Source organism: Furipterus horrens, unplaced genomic scaffold (genome assembly GCF_987537825.1).
Source record: "Furipterus horrens unplaced genomic scaffold, mFurHor1.1.pri manual_scaffold_5, whole genome shotgun sequence".
Taxonomy (NCBI): Eukaryota; Metazoa; Chordata; class Mammalia; order Chiroptera; family Furipteridae; genus Furipterus; species Furipterus horrens.
Window position 1 is genome coordinate 198,545,762 of NW_028327175.1, and position 26,730 is coordinate 198,572,491.

The following is a 26,730-nucleotide window of genomic DNA, read 5'->3' on the forward strand; positions in this document are numbered from 1 at the left end:
TAAAAGCACACCACTGGCCTCACCTACTGAAGGGCCTGTGTGTCCCCAACACACGCCAACACACGCTCTCACACAAGCCCACACCCACACTCCCACTCATAAGCATGCGCACATACATACATACACTCACACATACATATATAAACGCATCCACACACGTACTTACGTACTCAAACATACAGACACATGCTCACAGTTACGTTCACACATACACATACTTACACGCACACATACACACTGATAAAGACATACATTCCCACACCTACACTCATACACACACACTCCTACACTCACCTCTACGCATACATGCCTCTCTCCCTGAGAGGGTGCGGCCATTCCCCGGCCTAGGCCATCAGTGATGGCTGTGACACTCTCACGTCCTCGGTGGCTCTCAGAGCTGCACAGCCATGGGCCTCCCATGGGCACCTCAGCATCTGCAGAGATTGCAGAGGTTGCCTCCTCGGTCTCTGCTGTGGCTGCGTGTCCCCACCAGGGACCTCAGGGACCCAGCTCCATAGCACTGGCACGAGGACCTCCCGAGGACCAGCCTGCCTCTCCCGAGCCTCCGTCAGGGAGAGACGGACCTCAATGAACAAAGGGCCCCTCACTGTCCCGGCCGCCGGGCTCTGTGCCGCTTGATTTCAGAGCTGGAATCTGCTCTCCTTCTGCAAAGCGTGATTTTCCAAGGTGCAGAGAAATCTTCGCAAGGTAAATTAATTCCACGAAGTCACGGCAGCACCCTTTTCTTAGTTTTGTTTCCAATCCTTTCACACGCTACCTTATTTTTATTTTTCCCTTCTTCCTGTGCAATTGGAAAAACAGACATTGCTCCCATATTATATTTAGGGAAACCACGGCTCAGAGACTTTACATCACTTCTCCATAGACACTAAGTTTCCTTAACAGGGGGTATAAATGGCGGGGAAATCCAAGCAAATCCCCAATTTTTAAAATTTAATGCTGGCCCCTATGTATCTGTTAACCTCCCAGGTTTCCAGGTAGTTGTGGTTAAGCTGTGCGTCTCTCTGACTTCACCAGCGGGAAATACAAATAAGGGGGGAGACACATTCCATCCATCCCCGGGACATCCCAGACATGGCTAGAAACAATCCTCTGGGCCTCCTCAGCTCCGCTTCCTAGGAAAGGCCAAGGCAGGTTTAACGCCAACCAGACCAGCAAGCCCCAGGGAAGCACAGATCTGAGACCCTTGTGAGAAGGACAATTACTAGGGTCCTGCCACTGAGGACCATCAGGTCACTTCCTCTTTCTGACTTCCAAGTCAGCAAAGAGAATTCGCCTACATCAGGAGTGAATACAAACATGGGTTTTTCCAGCTACCATGAGAACTAGCTGCTTTCCCACACAGGCTAGACAAAGGGGCTCCAGGGGCTGTCCACCCTGGGAGAGCAGGGAGGACAGTGGCTGGACACAAGGAGGCCCGGGCCCCATCCTCTGTCTGCCAGGTGGCCTCCATTTCCCTGTCTGTAAAATGGGGCCAAGTGTCTCCAGGATGAGCCGAGCAATCTATTCCAGCCCCAGCATTCTCTGACTCAGTCCCTCTTTCTCCCTCTTACCCCAGCACGCCCCAGCAAGACAAGAGCTGGTGGGATCTGAGACTGGGCACAGCCCTCTCCGAATTCTGCAGATGAATAGACAGAAAAGGGCGGCAGTGGGAGCCCAGACCACACTGCGAAGCCCCGCTGACAGGCCTCAATTGTGCAGCTCAGATGAAAGAGCAACCGTGACGTCCATTCCCACCGCTTGCTGGGCCGCTGTCAATGGGCAAGTCAGGCCGAGCAGACACCACCGAACCTGAGCATTAACTAATTGCTCACAGCTGGGCAAGCTGTCCGACCAAAGAGGAAGTGCTGGTCTTCTCCCAATGCAACTTCAGAATGAGGAAGAGAAGCATCTCCAAGAGCTGCCTGGCCCCGTGCTAAGAGTCCCGCTCTAGGACCTTGAGCTGCTGCTGACCCGTGGCCTTTAGAAATCCTAGCCAGCCCCACCGCCGTCCTCCCTCGAGAGGGGTCAGCTTAGGTGAAGAATTCCAGGGATGGCTCAGGTTGGCTCTGGCACACCCACTCTCCGTGTGACGCAGAAGGATGGAGCGCTGGGGCATCTGGGCCGCTCGGCCTGGGGAGGGCGAGTCGGAGCACAAGCTCTGGGCTCTGAACACAGTACTCACCTGCCGTGTGACCTCAGTATGTTGCCTAAGCGCGTCCCATAAAATGGGATGATGACACCTCCCCTGTGTGCTTCGGATGCTAATTTTATGAGCTGCTGTATATGAAGAGCTTGGCCAAGTCACACCATGCATCAACAAAAAATTGTTTTTTTAAAGAGTGGGTCAAGGTGCTGCTTAGCAGGCAACTCTGGACAGGTGTGAGCGCCACATACCTCAGTGGTAGAGCAGAGAAGTAAGGGGAGAGGTAAAGGTGTCCAGAGAACCCCTTCCCGCCTTGGCAAATGCATGCAGACCCTGGAGGCTCCTCCTGTAGGGCCATTGGGGCCACCCCTGCAGAGGCGGAGACCAGGGGGAAGTGTGGGGTAGCAGCTTTTCTGGTATGGCAGGCACCGTGTTCCCCAGCTTACAAGAGTACCCCACAGCCGCTGCCGAAGGGAGACACGGAGCCGGGTCAGCAGAACGGTCTGAACGGAAGCACAGGTGCACGTTCAGACTCCCAGGCAGTGACCAACCGGCACCAGAAGAGGACAACCAGAACTCCCTCTACTTAGGCCAGAACTGGGGTGGCAGAGGGAATGAGGGGGGGTGGGGGGCCTCCAGCAGGGTCAGGGCCTGGCCCTTCCCACAGTTCCATGATTGTGCAGGAAGCTGGAACTGGCCAGTGTTTGGTAATGGCCTGCCATTTACAGAAAGCTGGCAATTCCGAATTCAGAAATGGAAGAGTAAGGTCTATTCTACATTCCTGACTAATGAAAAGAAGACCAACGTTGGGAATGAAAGAGAGAGCATCATTACAGATCCTACAGATATTGACAGTCTGATGAGAGAATATCATGAACACATTTATGCACATTTATGAGATAAAATGGACAGATTTCTTTAAAAGACAGAATTTACCACAGCTTGCTCAAGAAAGATACAGATATCCTTAATAATTCTGTATCTATCAAAAAATGTATTTGTAATCTAAAACCTTCCCACAAAGAAAATTTCAGGCCCATAGGGCGTCACTGGTGAATTCTACCAAACATTTAAGAAAAAAAAAACAATACTAGTGCCTCACACACATTTCCCAAAAGCAGGAGGGGGGAAACACTGTCCAACTTATATAAACTCAGCGTTATCCTAATACAAAAACCAAACAAAAGACATAAGAAAACTACAGACTAATGTCCAGCATAAACATGGACCAAATATCCTTAAGTGTTTTAGCAAACAGACTTCAGCAATATAATAACAAGAATAATATATCATGACTAGGTGGGGTTTACCTCAGGAAAAGATAAATAAGGTTGGCTTACCATTTGAAAAGCAAACAATGTCATTCACAATATTAACATGCAGGCTGTGGCAAAAGCAGTTTCCCAGTCATGAGTACACGAAACACAGTTTATTCTTGGGTCATTACTCATTATTTAATTATCTTCCATACTTTTGCCACACCCTGTACTAAAAAAGAAAATCAAAGTGATTATCTCAACACATGCAAAAAAGAAAAAAAGAAAAGATCTAACAGAAATGGACATCAATTCACGATTTTAAAAAGTCAGCAAACTAGAAATAGAAGAGCATTTTCTCAGCCTGATAAAAGGGATCATTAAAAAAACCTAAAACTAATGCATACTTAATGGTGAAAAACTCAATACTTCCCTCTAAAAATAGGAACAAGGTGAGCACACCCACTCTTACCACGTCTATTCAACATTTTTATAAGTCCTAGTTGGAATAATTAGGCCACGAAAAGACATTAAAGGCGTAGAAATTAGAAAGGAGAATATGAAACTGTCCTTATTTGCCAATAACATAAGGGTCCCTATAGAAAAAGCTCAGGAATATATAAATACACTACGTAGAATAAATGAGTTTATCAGTGCCACAGGAAAATAGGTCAAGGTACACAATCGATTGTACTTCTTTGTATTAGCAATAAAAAATTGAAAACTGAAATTTTAAAAATCAGTTATAATAGCATCAAAAATATTAAATACTTAGGGAAGTAGTTATCAAAATATGGGCAAGCCCTGTACACAGAAAGTTACAAAACATTGCTGAAATAAATTAAAGAAGACTAAATAAATGGAGAGATACCATATTCAGGGGCCAGACATCTCCCTATTGGCAAGTGATCAGTTCTTCCGAAATTGATCTACAGATTCAATACAACCCCAATGAAAATCCCAGCAGGTGTTTTTACAGAAACTGATTAGCTATTTCTAAAAAGTGTGCGGCAAGCAAAGAAACTAGGATATCCAAAATAATTCTCAGAAAGAGAAACCTGAATAACACACTACGTGACTTTATTTTAAACAAAGTCTGAATAACCAGGCCTAATAGAAGAACGAGTCACAGTATTTAGACAGAGCTTTCTACTTTCCTAACAAATATTTATCATTACTGGTTTTAAACACAACAACTGACCCATTAAGAGTAGCCAACATTTCCCTATAATTTTATGAGTTTTTTAACTGTCAGGATCCCATCCAAAAATAATAAATGATTCACTTTCCCTCTTAATAAACTACTAGCCCAGCACCCAACTCCCTCCACAAGCTTCCTTGGAACCCATCAACCCTGGAGTTTTATAGATAATACTTCTTAATGACTTTCAACAATTTCCTTATAGGAGGAAGGCACACACACACACAGTGCTGACAAGTATCCACAATTGTTATCAAAATTAGAATCACAGACACTTCCATTCTCAAGTGTTTACCGAAGAGAGCCAGGCCCTAAGTTACATGCCTGACACACATGGTCACAGAGAAGAAACCTGTTACAATGAACATGGAAACCACAATGAGGAAACAGGAAACAGCGATTTAGCACAAAACTGGACATGTGCTTTTAAATACATCGAAATGTGTGCTGCGTTCGTCTCTGAGACAAAAATGTCAGAAGAGAGAAGCATGTCTTTATGGTCCCAATGTCTTGGTTCTCAAACTCTGCCTGGGGGCACCCAGGGGACCACAGCAAGCCCGCAGGATATTTCAGGTTTCCCGGAGAAACCCAGCCATCCTTGGTATCGTGGCCACCTTGAGAACTAGCGCTGGAGAGTTTGGTTTCAAAATCAGATCTCGTTGCAGCCCTTTTGATGATTTCATCTCATTGTGAATTTGGATTTCTGGTGGCCACTGTGAAAAAAGCAAGTACCGTCCAAAAGCAATGTTGAAGTGGGAATGGGGGTGGCAGCAGGGCACCCAACATCCCATTCGTACGTCACTGTGGTTACCAAATAATAAAATTAAAATAACTTTAAAAAAAATTTTTTTGGATGACCACTATGAACTATGTTGTAAGGACACAAGATACCCACTAAGTTGTTGGGACCTAAGTACTTGATAACTGGAACTGGGAGATATTTCTTTGGGCCTAGAGAGTCACGTGGCTCTGAGTACCCGCCACCTGTCGCTCCTAGGACTCAGTTCACACCCTCCACTCGGCCATCCTCTCACCAGGTCTCCAAAACCCCCTTCCACCACCCCCTTGCGGTCCTCCACGTTCTTCCCGCCTGGAATCACACCAGGAAGCATGAGTCCTCGTTTACTAAGCACCTGCTGCGTGTCAAGCCCTGAGTACATGTTATCTCTAACGATTCCCGAAAGCCTGCAGTGTGGGTGGAGCCCCCAGGCTGCGGAAAGGTGCAGACACAGAGGATCGGGGAAGCGGGGCTCAGCGCGCACAGCCTTGGAGCCGGCCCGGGGCACAGGCGGGAGGCTGACCCCGTCCGTCTGGCTGCCAGGCTGGAGGGCTCCGCTCTGCATGGGCGGCCTCCCTTCCAGGTCCCAGCCCTTCCCCCGGCCTCAGGCCCGCCGCAGCCCCCGCAGTTGTGAACAGCCTCCCACTTCGGGGCCTGAGGACAACGCAGGGCCAGGGCTCAGGACTGACGCCCCGACCTTTGCTTCCAGCAACAACAATCGCGCAGTCCAGTTTCTCACCAGAGCTGATAAGTAGAGCTAATTTGGAAAACAGAACGCAGTGTATTCGAGGGAAAAGCAATGAATCCCCCTTTATTCAGAGGGAACAGCATGTTCCCAAAATTCAAATCAGCTTCCGGGGCAGACTGATCAAATCAGTGGCATTTTAATGCACTGTCCTACTTTCAGAACCGGCTGGATAATCTGCAGCGTCTAGAGCAAAACGAAAATGTGGGGGCCCCTTGTTTCATAATTATTAAGAATTCCAAGGTGGTCACAGCGGAGCACCAAGCAAAGGGCCCGGGGGACCGCACACGGGCGGCACACCCACGGAGCCGGCCCTGCCTGCGTTCCAAACGCATCTGATCTAAAACCCAGCGTGCAGGTGAAGTACTGAGACACATCACACCGGTCAGGAGCTGGTGGTGATGCTGCTGGAACGGGGCTGAGCCCAGGGGGCCACGGGCGGCCTCCAGGGGCTGAAGCAGCACCCCGTGTGCAGGGAGGGAGGCGCCAGAGGCAGATTAAGGTCGGTGGAGGCCCCGGGCACAGAAGAAAGTATTGGGCCCCTTAAAAAAAAGAGAGAGAGAGACGGGGAAAATAAAAATTCATGTGAACCATATTTTATGCACCATAGTAATGAAACCAAACTCGGTGTCATTAGGAAAAAGTGTGAAGTTGGGGTTTTGCAGGGCCCCTCAGAAGTCGGGGCCCAGGGCGCATGCCCGGTGCACCCGCTGTTAAATCCGCCTCTGGCAGGCGCCCATCTCCCATGACACGGGGCACGGCTCACACGGGGAGGCCGGCCCCTCGTGCTGGAGGTTCCTCAACTTTACAATAAGGAGGTTCAACCACGTGGCTCCCACGGTCCGTCCCCGCTCTCACGGCGGAAGGGAAGAAGTCCCCTGAGGGTTTTCACCTAATTTCTTCAACTTCCAATGCTAGAAAAGGTATGGTACTTTAAAAATTATAAATCTGAGTGCAACCCAGTTCCAACAACGGGAAGGATTCAGGGGAAAGGATGAAATGGGAAGAAACGCAGCCAACAAGGCCACTGGATTCGGCCAAGGGTCTGCTCCCTGAGGGACCGTGGCAGCTCCGGCAGGGACGGCTTGCCACCCCTCACTTCCCTTAGTCTCCCCAGTGCTTCCAATACAGCCCTTCTCCTCCTGCCGTGGCATGGCCTGGGCACAAGGGACAAACGAAATAAAGTTCTTTCAAAGGCATGGGCACAAAATGTATCCACTGCACAGAGGTTGGAAATAAAGGCCCATTCTTCTTCAAAGGGCGAGGAGACCCCTCCTGACCATGAACAACCCAGAGAAGTACTTACTCCTGAGACACCAGCTCAGACTCACCAGCTCAGACTCACCCCTGCTCGAGACTCAAAGCCCCACCCCAAAGCCCTGGGACACTTCCCCTGGCCACCTGCAGACACGCAGCCAGCCAGGCTCCCAGTGGCCCAGACGCTATACATAAAGAAGCAACTGCCGCAGACCCCCAGTGGGCTGTCAGAGAAACTTTAAACAGTCTTTGGGAATGGTCCGGCTGCTTAAGGGGTCTGGGACCCACTCCTCAAAGGTCCCCAGTGACACTCTCACAGCCCCAACACCCCAAGCAGGAGCCCCCTGCAATAGTCTAGACTCAGACCCCAAATCTGGGGACACCCCAGCATTTACAGCCATGGGGTGCATGCTGGAGGCTGTCCTCTTCTTTGTCTTTAGATGGTCTGGGGGTCACTTCAGATCATTTCTTTGTCCCTGGCAAACATAAACTAACTACAAAGAGGCTGGGTAAATAAATCCAGGCCCAAATTTGAAGGGGACCCCAAGAGGAAATTACCCTCCAGACACATCACCTGCATGCACCTGGGGGCCTGGCCTCACACATCTGTTCCACTCACAGTTTGACACCTTTATGGAGAGGCTGGGAGAAGTGAATGCCGTCAGGGCTGGATCCAGGGCTCACCCTTCCAGCGCCTCTCTTCCCCAGCACCGTACTGCCCTGAGCTGAAGGTCCCCACACTTCTGATGGGGTGGGAGTGCAGCAACAGGGAGGCAGAGCAGAGCAGAGAGCAGGAGATGCTGCAGGCCTAGGCCAAGGCCAAGGCCAAGGGCACAGAGAGCCCACACTGGCCCGCCGCTGGGATGGTGCGAAGGGAGCACCTAGAATACGGAGGCTCAGGTGAACGGTCCAGCCCCATCACATCGGGGTTTTTGATGTCAGAACTGGAATTTGGGCTCCATGACTCCGGCCAAGCGCCTGAGGCAGAGAGGCCAACTGTCCCAGGTGTGTAGGAGCGTAGAGAACAGACCAGGAGGCAGGCAGTTAACTAACCTGACACCGCGCAGCCGGAGAGGTGCTGGTCCACATTCAGGGAGGGGAAGGGGGATGACTTTTCACGATGAAAAGCTCTCTTTGTGAGGCTGAAGGATGAATTTGAGAATTACCATGAGAGGCGCAGGAGGCGGCGGCCAGAGCAGCTGAGCGGCAAGAGGAGAGGCAGACAGGCTGCATGTACAGGAGCCAGAATGGCAGAGACGTGGCTACCCCGTGGTCCAGGGAACTTGAACAAGTGTCTCCCCGAGCATCAGGAGAGCCATCGGTTTGAACCGATGCCTAACGGGTAATGAGGCCTGCAGTGCAAAGGAGATGGGGCTCCCTGTTTGCAAAAGTGGGTGCCTGGGTGGGGGTGGGGAAGCATAACCCAGCGATTGCAGCAAAGACACCCTTCGAGACTTGTTTTCTCCATGTTTTCGGTTTGTCCCACTCCATTAAATTCCAAGGAACCTTGTCAGCCCCAGAGGCTTGGTCCAGAGCGGGTCCGGGGCGTGGAGGCAGCAGACCCAGAAGTGGGACTTTGCACACTCCAGAAAACCAGACCCCGATTCCAATCCGTGAGGTGGCTGCAAGTTCTAGGCCATCAGGGGCCTGGGCACAGAGAAGCCTGGGCCGCTAGGTTTTTCTGAACCCTGCCGTTCAAATGCACAGGAAGGAGAGAGGCATTTCCTGGCTGTGGGCCAGGCAGCAGCCGAGGTCTAGAAGAAACCTGAAGATCCACTGCCCATCGAAGGAAGGAGGAGACAGAAAAGACACAGCTTTGGTATCAAACTCTCCGCAGCCCAAGGCTCCGAGATCAATTCTTGTTCAAATAAACTGAACTCCCAAGGAGCAACTGTTATTCTTCTTTGGACGCTCAAAATTGAAAGGGGCTACTTTTACTCTCTGACTTGTGCACAGAAATAAAGGAATGAAATTCACAGGAGTTACGTGTGACCTGTTTCTTCCCTCTTTGTGAGTAAAGGAGGAAGAGGAGCTAGAGCCCGGGAGGCCGGCCTGGGTTTCCAGCCCGCACTGGCACCTCCCAGCGCTGGCAGCCCCTCTCTTTCCGGTGCAGCCTCCCAGACGCTCGAAGTGGAAAAAGCTCTCCCGACGCCAGACCTCAGCCTGCGCATCGGCCCCATGTCGGCGCATCCTGAGCGGGGAACTGTTTGCAGGGCTGGGCCGGGGCTGCGGCTGGTGGTGCCGGAAAGGACTGGGCAGGTGAAGTGCAGGGGCTGAGGGACTGACCCAGACAAGTCTGAGACAGTCTCGCCCGGTCAGCCACAGGCTTTTGGGGGGCCCCGGCCAGCCGGCTGCGCAGCCCTGAGTGTGCTGTCAGTCACGAGCACGGCCCGGTTCTGCAGCCTCAGCTGCGCTGGCAAAGGTGCTTTTCCCAGAACCATGTGTCTGTTTAAAGGTGCCTGTCACTGATAATCAGTCCCAGTCTCATTGGCCAGTGCTGAGTGCTTGGCTTTGGTTGGCGCTGCTGCATTTGACAGTCTTTGCTGACCTATTTTATGTATTAGGAAAAGAAAAGTCTCCGATCCATGACACCACACGACTTTTTTTCTTTCTCCAGCAGTCTCCTGAATGCCCTGCATGTGTCTATTATTATCTTCGGGAAAACGGCTGACGGCTCAGTTCACAAAAGCACTATTAACTTTCCTCTTGATAAGCATCTGGCTCCGGCTTGACCTTCCCCGATTTCTCAGCTGGGCTCTCTTCCTGCCGCGACCGCTCCTGGTTGTTCTGTCTGGAGAGGCCGAGGCAGTTCCGGCTCCCGAGTGTTCCAGCCAGAAGCAGCGGGCTGGGGTCGGTTTATTAAGGGGTCTGGGACACACTCCTCAGCTGGCATCCGTCACTGTCCCACGGCCCCCTGGTGGAGGAGGGACAGCCTGGGGCTTGGGGCAAAGGGACAAAGAGGTAGAGGGATGTGGCGTGATGTGACGGTGAAGCCAGACCCTCCACCAGAAGGACCCTGTATCCATCTGCTGATAAGCCCGAGGCTTCAGATATGAGGAGGATGAGGGAAACTTGTAAAAGGAGACCAGCCAGAGAGCAGCTGGCTCCAGGAAGAAGTAAGAAGTGGGCCCTGAGACCCCAAACAAGCCACTTCCCCTCTGTGGGCCTCGGTGACCTCATCAGTAAGAGCAGGGTAGACAAGACCATTTCCGACATCCTTTCCAGCCCCGTAAGAGGCCAGATGACCTCATAAATCCAAGAGGCGCGTTTCCTGATCTTTTCCTTACTGCGTGTAATTCCCATCGGGATAGAATACTCCGACTTTCAATGAGGACTTCCTGCATCACGTGCTCGGATTTCTCTCCGTAGAGCCAGGCGGTGCTGCCTCCGCCGCGGGGACTTCCAGAGTGCCTTTCGGGCTGGGGTGAGCGGTCCCCGGGTGGGACAGTGGAGCAAACAGAAGTCCAGTCTTCTGCTCTCACACGACAGAGTGTTACTTGGTCATGAAGTAGAACGAAGTACTGACACCTGCTACAACCCAGACGAACCTCAAAAACGCTGTGCTCAGTGAACGAAGAGCCAGTGACAAAGGACCACATATTATCTGCTGCCATTTATATGAAATGTCTGGATGTCAGGAAATCCAGCTGAGACAGACAGCAGATCAGTGGTTGCCGAGGGCTGGCGTGGGGGGTGGGGGTCATGGGTGACTGCTAATGGCTAGTGGGTTTCATTTTGGAGGGATGAAAATGTTCTAGAATTAGAGAGTGATGGCCGTTGTGCAATTCTGCGAATGTATAAAAACTCTGGACTGTACACTTTAAAGGGGTACATTGTATGGGACATGAATTCTCTCTCAATAAAACTGAACCAAAAAGTGAAAAAATGAAAAAATTACATCACTTGTTTTCCTTCACATTTTTAACGTGGTTACTAGAAAACTGGATTGTATATGTATGGCTCGTGTTATCTTTCCGTCTGTGTGTACAAAACACTGAACAAACATATTCCTCACTTTTCCAAACAAACAGAAACAGTCAGGCCTCCTCCTGCATCCCGGACAGAGCTGGCGTCTGGGAGGCAGGGAGCCCTGGGCCGGGTGTGTCCCGGAACTCCAGCTGCCTGTCACGGCCTCCCTTGTGACCTCAGGCCCTCACGTGCCCTCGCTTGTCCCAGCGCCTTGCCAGCCCTGCTAGGTGAGACAGCCTGTGACCACGACTCCATCCCCGGGTATAACCAAGATTTGAAAGTGCTCGCTGTACCCCCAACGTTGCTTGTACCCTATGAGCGATCAACTGGAAGTAACTCACAGACAGACCAGGCAATTGGCCCACCCAGCAGAAGCACGGGTCTGATACCGTCCCGACCCCCTTATCCTCAAGGATTTCTTTGGGGGGACCTTCTCCTTAGCTTCCCTGGCTTTCAGTGACGCAAGAGGGGGATAATTCCATAGCTGATGGCAAAGAACATGGGTACAGAACTCCCGGAAAATAATTTGGCAAAATGCACCCAGAGCCATTAAAAAAAACCCCACATCCTTCCGTCAGACATTGCGCTTGTATCTATCCCAAGGGAACGGGCCTAGATACAGGAATAACCACGGACGTGAAAACGTGCATTTTGGTATTGTCCGCGGTCGCCACCACAGCGCAGAGGGGACAGACAGCAAGGGCGTGAGTGCACCGGACGCTGGCGTGGCGCGCAGGGCAGGAAGGAGGAAGCTGCGTGGCGGGGGGTGGGGTCGCGCACCTCTCTTCTGCTCTTCATTTGGGGTGTCATCATTACACTCTGTTTCTAACTGGAGAACGCTGACACAGGACCATGTGTCAGCTCTCCTGCTGCATTTCCCTGGATGTCTGCGCAGACAGTGAGAGAGTGACTACAGAGAGCCTTTATGCCATGAGAGGAAAAACTTGCAAACTCCTCCCGAAGAAAACCTAACGGCAGCTTGAAAGACACTGAAGCATCTTATTAGCCCCGATTTATAATGACTTTTTTTCCCTTCAGCAACATCCCTGTAATTACCGCCCAAGGGCATTAATAGCTGCTTAGAATTCTTGAGAGGAGAAATCAGTCATTTCGTGGACAGCTTTCAGGCCTTTCTCCAACCCACGGAGATCCCTGTGGGGGCAGAGTTTGCTTTAGCATCATTTTATAAGTAAAAGCACCCGCTGTTTCGCAGTCTTGTGGGAAAATCACGTGGCCGACAGACAGCGCCTGCGGGTGCCTCAGTTTCCCCATCTGTAAAGCGGCAGGTTGGACTATAGCACCTGCGAGGACCTTCCACACTCAGGCTTTTACCCTCTAGGATTCTGTCCTTTCAACAAGCCAGCTGGTGGCTCTGGCCAGCCACCCATGTCTCCACAGATCCCAGGAGACATGGAAACAGGGCGTCGATGTGGTCAGGGCCCTATGGGCTGGGGAAGGTGGGAGCACAGAGAGAGTTTTCCAAGGACAGAGGACTCTCTCTGGCTGGCCCGTGAAGCGACCCCACGGGGCCAGACCTCAGACAAGAATGTTACGCAACCCCACAGAAAAGGTCCCTTCTAGATGGCCTCGAAAGCTACCTTCTGCCTATACCTTCTGTGCTATTACCAGACTTCTGCTGGGTTGGGCCAGTGAAAGCTGACCCGTGCTGGGCTACATTTCTCAGAGCCCGGAATGCCAAATTGATGGAAAGAAATGTTGATCAAGCTAGGATTTAAGCAACCTCAACTTAGGCCATTTCTTGACCAGCAAATGTTCAATCGAAAGTCAGCAGAGAAACTCCGCACGCAGACCACAGCACCTGGTGAGCCGCACGGACTCCCTGTAACGTACGCGCAGAGGCGGGTGTGCGCGCTGCATGATGGTTGGGGTTTTGGTGATCTGAACCACAGCGTCTGTCCTGGGAGATGATGGTGGTGAACCCTGCCTTGGCTTCCTGAAAACAGAGGGTCAGTGCTTGAGGACAATTCTGTCACCTTGGCCAAGAGCTACGAGGTCTCAGTGGGCAAGGGCACATGCTCAGAGGGGGCCCGTGTCCTGGTACCCAGGAAGCATACGCTTTTCCGTCCTCTGGCTCCGCTGTTTGTGGTGTTGGTTCCAGCTGGAGCCCTGGAAGAGTCTGGACTTGCCCATGGGAGATCCTGACTCCTTACAGCTGCGACGCTCCTGGCTGACAAAGCACTTCCACACCATATGACCCTCCCAGTGTCCTTCTGAGGTCTCCAGGGCAGCATCATTATCCCCACGTTGCAGAAGAGGAAACAGAGGCTGGAGGGAAAGAGTAACTCATCCAAAAAGTCCAAGCGGGGCAAGACCCAGGTTTCCTAACACCACGGACCTTAACGGAGCCAGCAGCTCGGGACTTTCTTATTGGCTCGGGAGACCGCAACACCCCCTCCCAAGAACTGATAGGAGGAAAACCGGCAAGGCCAGAGCACTGGGGATCCACTGGCCTTAACTGACGTTAACGGCAGCAGAACGTCCTGCGGTTCACCTGGAACACTCGCCAAGAGAGACCACATTCTGGACCACAAAACGCACCCTAACAAAGGTCAAAGAACAGAAGCCATATGACGTATGTTCTCACACCACAAGGGGACTGACCCCGAAATCAGCACCAGAAAGATGGCTGGAAAGCCCCCACATAGTTGGAGATTAACCAGCACGCCTGTCAATAACACTGGAGTCAGAGAAGCCCCAAGCGCCACTGGAAACCGAGACCGACGTGAGCTCAGTCCTGGCTCTGCCTCCTCCCGCTGGGGAGCCTGGGACAATTCATCCACGTCGGGGGCTTTGTCCCCGTCCTCCTCTGGGAAACCAGATAACGGCCCTGCCTCCAGAGTGGCAACGAGGAAAGAACAAGGCAGGCCCATCCCATGATCAGCACCCAGTGGGGGCAGCTCTTCAGGCCTCGTTCTGTCCACGGCCGTCCCGGAGCAGGGGGTCCCCCGTCCCCCAGGCCAGTGCAGCCTCTGCCAGCGAGAGGCAGGTGTGTGCCTGCTGAACGCGGAGCCCTCCCCCTCGGTGCCCACTTGGCAGCCATCTGCCTGGGCAGCCTCGCCCGGTAGAACTCCCTGTGTCCCTCCAACCCCACCGAGCGGTGACTGCCGCTTGGAGTGCTGGCACCGAAGAGAGGGCCCTCCTGGGCACGGGGTGCGAGATGACGCGACCGTGGGTGATGTGCCAAAATCTGTCCCGAGAGGAGGAAACAAAAACCAAAAAACAGCTCACCGCCCGGGCGGGCCTCCCATCGTCTCAGGATCTGATTGCACAGCGAATTTTAAAAAGTTTCCTGAGGCCTGAAAACACTGCGCAAGGCTCTGACTCACGAAGAGGCGCTTATTCAGATTTGAAGATGACCAGCACGCCAGCCACAGCGGCATGTCCTCCGAGACCATCGCATGCCCCCGGAGACGTGACTGTCCCCTGGTGAGGGAGAAGCTGCTGTCACAGAAGAATTATTTTTATGAAATGGGCTTATTTGACGATTTGTCTGAGGACTCTAAACAAATAGAGTATCCATGGATTCCCACACTATTTTCTGTTTCCCAGAGACGTGACCAGTCTTTCCTTGCGAGGAATTTCTGAAGCATGGAAACCAAACCCAGCGTCATTCTAGAGGATCTCAGGGCTCCCGTACAACTGCCACCTCCTGAGCACCGCCAACTCCAGGGAAGGTTAATGAGATGACATCTGTGACGTCCCAGGCATTCCAGACATATAGGTCTTCCTTCAAGAGAAGTCACATCCTTCCCGCCTGACAGGGGCAACCCCTGCGGGGTTCAGAAGGTGACAGGCAAGGTGGTGTCTGGGTCCCTCTGCCTGGAGAACCTTTTCTAACCTACTTAGGGACCAATTCCAAGTCAGGCTGCGGGACACACACCTGCATCCTCCTCCTCCTGTCACCTGCCTGCCCTCCTTCTCCCCAGGGACACAAGACCAGCACCGAGCTGCCGCCTCGGCTCACAGCTGGGCGATGAGGATGGCACTCCGACAACGCCACTGACTGATTCCCGCACAGCTCTTTGCTCGTCATATAATCAAGCACTTCTTTCTGCCAACAACCCTACGAGGTATGGATGGGTGTACTATTAACTTTATTACTATTTTACTGATGAGGAAACTGAGACCGTTAGAAAGCGCCGCTCTGACTCCAGAAGCCCAGTCAGTCCTTCGCCGGGGGTTATGTGACCTACGACGAACTCAAGATAATGGCCACCAAGCCTTACTCACCACTGACTCACCGAACTGGGAGGCTTCTGAGTACATAGTAGGTGTTCAGTAAGTGCTCTAAGTGAACCTAGAAACGGACCTCCCGTCGCTGATCCCCAAAGCAGAACCCTGTGCCCTTCGGCAGCAACAGATGTGCCTCTTGACTGCCACTCACGTCTGTCCTGCTGTGTGGTGTGCTGACTGGGGGAGACCCACACGTGTCACCCGGCAACACCGGCTCGCCTGCCACTTCAGGGAGCCTTCTGGAAAAGCAACTGGAATGGCTACACATCTCATTTCTCTTTAATTTCCTTCCTGCCTTTTTTTTTCTTCCTTTCTCTCTCTCTCTCTCTCTCTCTCTCTCTCTCTCTCTCTCTCTCTCTCTCTCTCTCTCTCTCTCTCTTCTTTCTTATCGGTAGGGAAGGTGGGGAAGGAGACATGTAAGCACATGTAAGGGGTCAGGGTCCCTGGGAAGCCACCAGGGGCACCAGGCTCCCTGGAACTCATCTCCTGGGGGTGGGCATGTCACTACAGTGTCATCCAGGGACTCGCAGCAGCTGGCACAAAGTCGAACAAAGTACAAGGCCACTAGACCCAAGATGGGCCACAGACATTCAATGACAACCTTGGTTTTAACCATCCATAATGTCAAAAAGAAAAGAAAAGAAATGAACTGCTAAAAGAGCCAGCCTAGCCTTTAAAACAGGGGTGAGGTGACCACAATTCTTTAGAGACTGGTTTTCTTGCAAGAGTCACAGACCAGTCCAGCCAGAAGGGATCTCAGAGATCATCTGGTCCAATCCCATCATGGCCGAGGCCCTGAGAGGTCGGGGGCCGGTCACCTGGCCAGGTAACAGCCTAGGAAGGACCCAAGCCAGCTGCCAGTCCGCTGGCCTCTCCACCGCAGCTGGCCTTGCAAGGAACCCTCACCCCCTGCCAAGCTTGATTTCTCCTTCAAATTAAGCCTGACCAGAGCTATTTATTCACTTAAAATATAAGCTCATGGAAAGTCTGACTGCTCACTCCAAGGCACAGAACTGCGTCCAGGATCACACAACCCCAAACGGCCCAGAATGCGGCCCTGCAGCCCTGAGCCGTCGGACGTCTGACCACGGTTAGCGCACGCGGCCCACCACCATCGCTCACAGAAGGCAGTGATTTTAAGTTCTAATGCAGCTGATGTACAGCTCTCTGGATGGAATGAAGTTACTCAGACACTTGGCTTTCGCTAGTAACTTACTAACGTCATAAAACCTCAGTATTTTAACTCATTAGCAAAACTGACATAGAATAAAAGAAGAAAACCAACTGTCTTGGCTGGGTGGCTCAGCTGGTAGGAGCGTCATCCATACACCAAAGGGTTACAGGTTCAATCCCTGCTCCAGGCATGTGCGGGAGGCAACTGATCGATGTCTCTCCCTCTCTCCCGTCCTCTCTCTAAAGTCAATAATGAACATATCCTCGGCTGAGGATTAAAAAAACGGAAGATAACCAATCCAGGTGGGCAAAGCCTTATAAACTGTTCAAAAGATATCTAAGCCTGCGGCTCTCCACGTGGAGCACATGGCCAGACTCCACCTTCAGAGGCCTTCCTGCTCCAGCACCGGGGTGACACCAGCACGGGGCAAGCCTGGGTGTGGAGGCCTCTGGCCTCAGCTGGGCTGCTGCTTGGGGTCGGGTGGGCTTTCCTGGACTGTGCACCAGGAGGACAAACGGACTTGGCTTCTGACGTCTGGGAGTCTTTCCAGGCCTCTTTCCTGGCTTCATGTCCATTTTCAGCAGAAACCGCAATGCTGCAAATCCAGGCGGGTCTTCTGCGATGTCTGGGAATTCTCTCCCAGAGAACAACTCAGGGCCTGGGGCTCTGGTTTGGAAGCATCTTTCCTGCAGCCCCTGTTCCTTTGGTTTTCTTCACTGATGGCAGCGAGGGGCAGCCCTGTCCTCCGGCTCCCGTGCCTGCGGCCGGAGAGCTGTGAGGTGTCCGGTTCACCTCCGGGCCACCGCCATCTGGAGCGCTGTTTATTCCAGCCGTTCGCCGCAGCCTCGCTGGGGTTGGCTGAGAACCTCAGCCTCTCTGTCAACATACAGCACGATGACTAGGGACGGGCTCGGGACCAGATGCGTGGGTTCAGGTCCTGGGTGAGGTGTTGCCCTGGCCCCTGTCTCCCATCTGTGACCCAGGGGGACTACCCTACCCTGCCACGGGATGGCGAGAAGGTTCAAATGGGCTCATAGTTGCCTGGCACAGAAGAGGCACGAAAGCTATGTCAGTGTTTATTATGAGGCTATTATTACTTACAATTCCTTTCTCTTCCGTAATCTCCTGACCAGGCCAGAGCTTTGGCTTTAAACGAACCCACACTGCTCATGGTGGAAGCTGGCAGACCTTCGTTCTCTAATATAACTGGGCACTTTCCCATCCAAGCCCTGACAGAGCATGGATTTCTGAAATAGCTGAGGCTCCTTCAATTCCAGAACCGTGATTAGAGGTGTCCCCGGGAGTCTTGGTCCAACAGCTCACAGACAAACATGCTCTCTTTTTTTTCCTTTTAATATTTAGGCTTTAATATAGCTATGCTCTTTTATTTCATATTTTTACAATTTTATTTATTTATTTTTACAGAGAGGAGAAGGGAGAGAGAAACATTGATGTGTGGTTCCTTCTCACATGCCCCCAACTGGGGACCTGGCCTGCAACCCAGGCACGTGCCCTGACTGGGAATCAAACCTGTGACCCTTTGGTTCGCACACTGGCACTCAGTCCACTGAGCCACACCAGCCAGGGCGACATGCTCTTTTCTGAAGGATGACACATTCCATCATCCAAACACCCACCATGCCTCCAAAACATGCTCACCAGCCCAGGGGTCACAGGTCCTATGGTACTTCCTCCCTTCCTTGTCCTGACTCTCTGCTCCAGACAAACCCTCCTTAGCATCCTGGAGATCGCAGGCCTGCCACCTGTCTCGGAGGCTCCTTCCTCACATCCTCGCCTGGCTCTTCCAACTTCAGGCCTCTCGTCCAAGGGCACCTCCTCCAAAGGCCTCCATGCCCCGCCCGCCCCCAAAAGCAGCACGCCTGCCAATGCTCTCAGCCAGAGCAGGCAGCCAAGTCACCTCATTTAACAATGACATCAAGTGACCTGCAGGTGGGCAGGGCTGCAACTGAATGAAGTCTTGGCTCCCAGGCTCCTGTCCTCAGGGGCATCTCCAGAAGGTCAAGGGCAGAGGGTTAGATGAGGGCAGAGGGAGGCGGAAAAAGCAAAGCCTCCCATTAAGGAGAGCCTGGATGGCTGCGTCGCTCAAACACCTCTTGTTTCTCCATTCATTCATTCGTCCTGCACCCGCATCCCTAGCAGGTGCCCCCTCTGAGCAGGCAGGCAGACAAACAGACCGAGTGCCAGGCCCACTGCAGAGCTCAACAAATATCTGCAGAAAGAAAGAGGGAAGGAGGGGCACAGCGCTGCACCCTCTGTCTGACTTTTTGAGGGCCCCGCACGCATCCTCCTGTGGCTGGCTCTCCGAGAGCCTGCTGAGGGCCTGGCCCATGACAGAGGACTGTTTCCCGCCACACAGTGGCTGTGAATGACTGCCAACTCCAAAGCTGCGAAGGGACTCCACCCCACTGGTAATAAATGAGGTGCCAGTTACTCAGGACCCTGGGCAGCAAGATGACTGAGACGGCCGGAACATCTTCCCTCCTGCTGCCCTCCCAAATGTCCCCAGCTGCGCCCATCAGTTCACCACTTCCCAAACACGGCTTTGCTCAGGCGGCTCCCCCAGCCCGCTGGGATGCGCGTCCCAGCCTTCTGGAACCCTTTCCTGCCTGTCCTCTCCTCCGCAGCTCTGGGGTTGAGCGCTGCGCTGGCTCTGAGCAGGATGTCTGGGTTCAAATCCCGCCTCAGCGGCCTTGGGCAAGTAATACAACCTCCGTTCCCCTACCTGCAACATGGGAATGATGGCAGAGGCTCCCTTCTCGTGAGGCTGTGAAGACCAAGTGAGGTCCCACGTGTGGCGTCTCCAGCACCAGGACTGGAGCACAGAGCGGGCACCAATAGGTGAGCGTTTTCATGCCCATACCCAGGCTCTGCAGGTCGCTCAGTTCCCTGGGGAGCGCTCTCCTCCACCCCCTAACGAGCCTGTTCCCTGAGCGGGGGTACCAGGTTGCTGCTCCTGTGCTGGTGGAATACAACACTCTCCAAGTTCTCCTGTGCTCTCTGGCACCTTCCCCTCAGTGTGAGCCAGACCGTGCCAGGTCCTAGTTCCTCACATTCCCACAAAGAAACTCCAGACCAGCGGCTCCGCTGCGCTCCCCTCGCCCCCTCTCCATGCACTCACTGCTGGTGGAGAGGAGGCAGAGCATGGCTGCAGCCACCGACACGGCCCAGCCCCGCGGGCCCATCCCTACAAGGCTGGAATGGCCGCAGCTGAACTCCGCATTGTTTACCCGCATGGTCTCTCTGCCTGCAGCGGAGAAGCGTCTCTCTGGGAGGCTCCCCGCGAGAGGGGGTTTCTCCACCCTCAGCCCCACCACCCCCAGGGACACGGCTTGTTGATACAGAACAGAGAGAGGGGTATGATTCTCCTTCATCCCTAACCCGCCCCGCACTTCCACTGCTTCAGATTTTGTGACCCAGAACCCCGTTCAGCTTATTCAAAAAGAGCCACTTTCATTTTTGTAGGGTTGGCTCAGATCACCAGAAGCCGGGCAGGCAGCGACGCCGCTGCAGCGTCTGCCTAGCCAGCGAGAGCATCTGGGGAGCCTTGGGAGCAGGACGGGAGAACAGTTCCTTTCAGATAAAAAGTTAATAAAGTCACGGGCAGGATCCGTAGTAAAACGAATGTACGGTTAATTTTAAAGGGGGCGGCGAGTCAGATGCAGAGAAGTATTGCAGAATGGAAAGCGACAGAAATGAGTCCTTGTGGTCCCAAGGACTCCAGCTTGCTGGACACAAGGCACGCACTTACCTTTCCCAGGCCCGAGATCTCCCCTCCCTTATGCCCACCTGCCTGCGCTTGTCCCGGGTCCCGGTATTGTGCGGCTCCCAGCAGCCGGCCACCAGGTGGACGCCCTGTCACTCTGACTGCCGGACAGCACGCTGGGCACCCACTGGGTGCGGAACGACCCCACGCCAGGCGCAAAGCTTGGTCCAGGGGGAGCCCGCGGAACACTGCCGCCACCACCCCAGCCCGGGAGCGGGTGCCCTGGACATCCCGCAACGCACGCCCGCCCCTCGGTCTGCGCTCACGTCCCGCGGGGGCGGGCTGGGGCCGGAAGGGCCCGGGGCCGGGCTCTCGCGGGGTCGGGTACCTTGGCTGCAGGAGCCCCGCTGCAGGAGGATGACGGGCGGCCGGCGCAGGCCCTCGGAGCGGCGGCTGGCGGCGCGCAGCTGGCACAGGTTGGCGTACGTGTTGGCATCGCTGCCGCACACCGGCTCGCTGCTGGCGCACACGCAGAGGCCGGCCTGCGCGCGCCGCCGCACGGTGGCCGAGGCCGGGACCCCGAAGGGCACCACGCACTGCAGCCCCTCGCCGCAGGGGCCCTCCTGCGGGCCGCACTCGGCGCCCTCGGCCGCGCCGCACACCTCGCAGCAGCCGCACGCGTCGCGGACGCGGCCGCCCTCGCAGTGCGCCGGGGGCGCGGCGCAGCGCTCCTTCTCGCAGCGCTCCGGGCAGCCGGCGGGCACGAGCGGGGCGCGGCCGGCCCTGCGCAGCGGCTCCGAGGCGTGCGCCGTGAGCAGCAGCAGCAGCAGCAGCCGCGGGAGGAACGAGGCGTGTGCGGGCTGCATGGCGGCTCCGACGGCGGCGGGCTGGCGGAGAGCTGGGGAGCTGCTCCGGGGACTGCGCGGCGGGGACTGGGGCAGCGGTGCGAGTGCGCGCGGCCGCCCGGCCCAGCCCATTGGCCTCACGGCGGTGACGAGCCGCCTTGAGGACGGCGCGGCGCCCGGGAGGGGGGCCGGCGGGGGCGGGCGGGAGGGCGGGCGGCTGGACCGGGGACCGCCTGCGGCGGGGGCAAGGCGGGCACGCCCGGGCACGCGGGGGCTCCGGGGCGGGCGGGGCGGGGCGCGGGCCACTGCCCGCAGGGCTCCGTTTCCCGAGCTGCGGGTACCACTTACTCGCCTTTTGTGGGGTTGCTCAGCCCGACTCGCCACCTTAAAACTAAACGGAGACTCTGCGAAGGGCGACCTGCGGAGGGCCCTTGCGCAGGAACCTCCTGAAAGGGCCCATGAGTTGCTGAGCTGGGTGAGCTGGGGACCCCCCCCCCCCCGCCCCCGCCCGCCCTGGCTGCGGCTGCGGGGCAGGAGTGGAGGGGAGGTGGCGCGGCTGGGACCCGGGACAGCGAGGGTGGCACCGCTGGCGACTGACCCACTGGCCCAGCACTCGCGACTGTGACCGTGGGCCCTGTGCAGCTGTGCACAGAAGGCGGCGCCCGTGGGGCTGGAGGAAAGCCTGCGTCCAGACCCACGGTTAGGTGACAAAAAGCAAAGAGATTCCTTTTAAAGTTACCGGTGGGATGCCTGCTCCTACATGCACAGAACCACTCGGGAAGGAGATGGGAGAAGCTCGTGAAGGGCAGGGGAAGTGCGAGGCTTGGGTAGGAGAGGGGCTTGGGCTGTAAACCCTTCACCACATGCGTGGTTATCTCTAGACATTATTGTTTTAAAATAAAGTGGCTCACCTTTGCTCTTCCACTTGAGTATTTGGTGCATCCTCTGGGACAGACAAGAGTCACAGGGAGGGGCAGGGGAGGACCCTGGAGGTGGGTCCCTGTACTTCGCCAGGGCCTCATGGAGCAGATGGACCCCAGAGGAATCGGTTCACACATACTCCGCCCTGCAAGTGCCACAAGCAGAGGTGCCCAAGGGCAGGTGGGCAGGGAGTGTTGACCTTGGGGTGCACTCGGCATGGGAGGGGGCGAGGGAGGCTTAGGGATTTTGCACGATTCTTCCTGTCTTTCCCTTGTGCACGCGATACTTTCCCAACAAAGATAGTCGTTTAAAATTCAAATATTTTATAAACCCCCTCCAAGCACCTCCCAGATGTGATCCATGTTAGCGCCCAGGGGCTCTGGGACCAAGAGCCGAAAGGCTGGAGGTCCCGGGACCTGGGACCTGAGAAAGAGGCTGAGGTTTCTCCTAAAGCCAGACCCCAGCCTGGTGGGAAGGGAGGCCTTGACCCAGACGTCATTCAGCCCTGGGCACGGGAGCAGGGGCCGATGCCTCTGCTGATGAGGGGCCTGAGGCAGGCTGGCAGGCTGGCTCTGATTGCCAAACGGGGGTGGAGGGGTGGGGGGAGGGGAATAATCAGCAAATGAGAAAATTCTACACCGCAGTCCAGCAGGCAGATAAAATAAGCAGGGAAGTCGTGAACAAGTCAATGAACAATCCCTTTGGCCCAGTTCTCTTCTTTTCCAGAGGAGGAAGCCGAGGGCCAAACGGACAAGTGACTGCCCAACCCCACACACTAGTGAAGAGTGACAAGCCGGGACACCGTTGAAATGGTCTCTGCCTGCCAGCCCCCAGCCACGTAGCCAGACTGCAGAGTGAACCAGCTTCTCCACTGCTTGCTGGGCGGGCCTCCGAGCTCCTTCCCTGTCAGAGAGCAAGTCCCTGAGGGTCCCCCTGAGCCCCCCCCCCCCATTCTCCCACCGCACACGCTCGACCTCACCGATGTGGGATAACATGCATGTTCTGAAAAAGACCATCCCGTTCCGAGTCCCTAGGCCTTTGCTAGCGCTCTTCCCTCCTCCTGAAATGTCCTTCCGCCCCTCCAGTGTGGGTGAGCGGGACCTAGTGAAGCTTGTCCGCTGATGGGCTTGGATTCCAGACCTAACGTCTGGCCCTTAATTCTGTGACTTGGGCACATTGTTTAAGAACCTCGGGGAGGTCCCCAAGAAAAGGGCGGCAATGTCAGGGCTGCCTGGAGGGACTACCCTAAGGGCGGCTCCGACAGCCACACAGACCACCAAGACAAGCAGCTGGACGGAGGGGTCCCAACAAGTCCTTGGACTTTGAGTCACAGAAATTCAAGTCCCACTGGAGGAATGACAGGGGCCTGCACAGTCCCCTCCAGACGGGGTGGCGTGTGTGCCTGCGGGTGGCCGCGGGGGCACACATGCAGAGCACAACGCACATCAGCTGGAAGCTGGAATCACGCCCGTCGCTGACCTCTCAGGCCGAACGTCTCCACATCTACAAGCAGCGCTTTGGCTCTGAAGGGGTGGTTCTCTCTCTCTCTTTATTGCCTTCCCGCTCTGAGACCATTTAGAAAGACAGTTTCTTAAAAGAGCCTTTTTTTTTGTTTGCTACATCGTGAAAACTCATTTTTTCACTCACCAGGTCTTGGCACAGACTCCTAGAGAGGATTTTTCCAGAGAAAAAGAGGCAGCTCGGAAGCCTCACAGGCGAGTTCCCTGCCGCTCCCCCTGCGGTCCCCACACCCAGCACTGAAGCTTTAATTCTGAACCAAGTCAAGTCTATAATAACGAACAATGAAACCCTATGGCTGCCGAAGCCTTGATTAAGAAATAGACGCTCCTGAACTAAAACAGAGCAGCCACTGCCCAGAAGGAGAAGGATCTCCCGCCGGGTCCTCTTTCCTCCCAAACGCATGAAAGACCCAGAATGGCTGGGGACACATAATGTCTTTTCTAATCCACGGGACCCAAACCTAGGGGGTTACAAGTCATGATCTGAACTCTTCCTACAAATTCATCACTCCCCTGCCCAATACATTTCAGGACCTCTCAATGCCAGTAAAATGAAGTCTCAGCTTCTTAACCTGACAGCCAGTGCCCACTCAGCTAGAGGAACAGAAGCTGTCCTCCGTGGCTGCAGGCAGCAAAGGGGTGCCCGTGGCAGGAGAGGCAGCAGGAGGGGAGGGCCAGGTGGGGAAGAGCTCCGGCTTCCTCCTAAGGACGTTGGCCTTTGCCCTGGTCCTGATGAGAAGAAGCTCCGGCGGGCTTCCAAGGGGGTGTGTTTTGGCAGAACCATCTTGCTGCAGTATGGACGGTAGTTTCTGGAAAAAAATGGATTCAGTAACATACATTTTTAAATGGAGGCCCATTACTAGATTTTAGCGTAAGGAGCACTTTGAATTAACTAAAGATGCAGTTAATGTAACCCAACAGGATAGGAAGTAAAAAAAAAAAAAAGAGATTTCCATCCGCTTTGTAACAATTAATTCATTTTAGCATGACCTCTTCCATGTAAACCCCTCCTTCAAAAATAGTGCAAATGGCAGCGGTGTTTAAAATAGTTTTGAAAACTTCTGAAGCACTGTAGAAATACTAGCATTTCTAATGTCAAAATCACAAAACATTCATGTCTATTAATTAAAGGAGGACCCCTCAAAACCAATCTCAGGCCTGGCTGCTGTTCTGTGTCTCCTTTCAATCTTTCAAGAGCTACAATTCCGACCTTCCCTTGGTTTAGATTAACCTTTCCGCCAAATCAACTGCAGAAAACCCAGTCTATGTGGGCATTAATTGGCTCCTTCCAATACATTTGCTTTAGAAAACTAAAACTGCATGCCACATGACCGAATTTTTCCACTCTCAATGACCAGATATCGGACACAGCTCGAGCAGAATCACAGGCAGCCGCCGACATGGAATGGGTGACAGCCTGCCGATGTCCTGTGATTCTGGGGCAGCGAGGGAGCTGGACAAGGTCACAGACAGAACATGCGGCCTGGTGGGCAAGATTGCTTGACTTCAAATTTGTGAGCCAGTATTTTACACGTGCTATAAAAGAAGTTTGTTTTTTTAATATACATAAAAGACAAGGAGGGTTGCAACCTTTGACTTATCCCATTGTCTCAATAGATAGGCGCTAAGGCACGCACTAAGGACCAATGTTCTAGAAGCGTTAAAAAGCCTTTATTTACTAAGGTTATTTGGCCACAGGATCTCTAAGGTGCTTGGATGCCAAAGTTTTAAACCAACTTGACCTTTAGTTCCAGGTCCGCTGTCTGCAAACCCGCACTGTTACGTCCTTACATACACTGCCCAGTGTTAATGTGTTTTAATCCCTGGAACCAGCCCCCTCTCCTCCCATCCAATGTCAAGTGGAGGCTCCCCATGGGCAGAAATGAAGGGCACGTGTCCCACTAAGCAGAAAAGACTCGGGGTCCCAGGCAGCCAGGAGCCTTGCCTTTCCCCTCCCCCTGCTGAGCCACAGCCACTCCTGGACGGAGGATTTGCCGTGTGCTAAGGAGCGGGGGGCATGAAGCAATGACAAAGGTGCTGTCCCCTCGCTATGTCGGCTGCCATCCGGTCCAGCCTCGGGAGAGGAGTATTTCCTCAAGTCCCACCAAGGGGCTGGGGCACCCTGATACCTCTGCTCTCATTGCTCATGACCTCAGGGAGGGCATTTTTCTCTGTGTCACTGTCCTCCTCTGCCCAAAGAGGTGACGGAGGTTGCTAACAGCCACTAGAATACCTGTGAGCCTTTTCCCCGTCACCGTTTACCGCCTTCTTTCTCCATCCCTCCGCAGGAGCTGCCAGCCTGCTCTCTGTCTAGGAGTCTGTCTTAATTCTGCCTCCAGGCAATACCTGGGAGCTTTGTAAAAATGCTGATCCCCAGAAATTTGGCAACACTTGATCAAATTCAATAAATTATAGTACTGAGTCAGTGCTCATTTTCTGATTTTGATCATGTTCTGTGGTTGCCTAAGAGAAAGTCAGTGTTTTTTTTTTTTTTTTTTAAGAAAATACACAAAGTATTTAGAGGTAAAAGGCCTTCATGTTGCCACGAACTATGAAATGTTTGAGGCGGAGCATGATTAAGCAGGCATGGTTAACATTTGTGGAATCTGGGGTTAGGGTGAATGAGCTTTGTACTAGTTTTGCAACTCTTCTCTAAACCTAAAATGGTTTTGGAAAAAAAAAATTAAAAAAAACTTTTTTAAAAGGAAAAAATAAATACCCCATCGACTGAAGTGAAAACTTAAGAGGAGCCAATAAACCCAAGAAAAAAAATGCTCACAATCATGAGTTATCAATCAATCCGCAGATCAAACCCCCGATGAGATACCACTTCACCCCCACCAGATGGGCGAGAATCAAAAGATGGGGTGATAGCCAGAGATGGCAAGGATGTGGAGAAATGGGGTCCCCCCACATTGCTAGAGGGAATGCAGAATGCAG

General features: G+C 53.7%; 1 protein-coding gene across 1 annotated transcript in view; it reads right to left on the minus strand.

The window, feature by feature from the left end:
- HTRA1 (HtrA serine peptidase 1) overlaps positions 1–21,462 on the minus strand; it is a 44,558-nt gene extending 23,096 nt beyond the window's left edge. The window contains exon 1 of the mRNA XM_090278733.1: positions 20,893–21,462. Coding sequence (XP_090134859.1) covers positions 20,893–21,370 — 478 coding nt within the window. The 5' untranslated portion in view covers positions 21,371–21,462. The remainder of the gene's footprint in view (positions 1–20,892) is intronic.
- Positions 21,463–26,730: the final 5,268 nt, after the last annotated feature.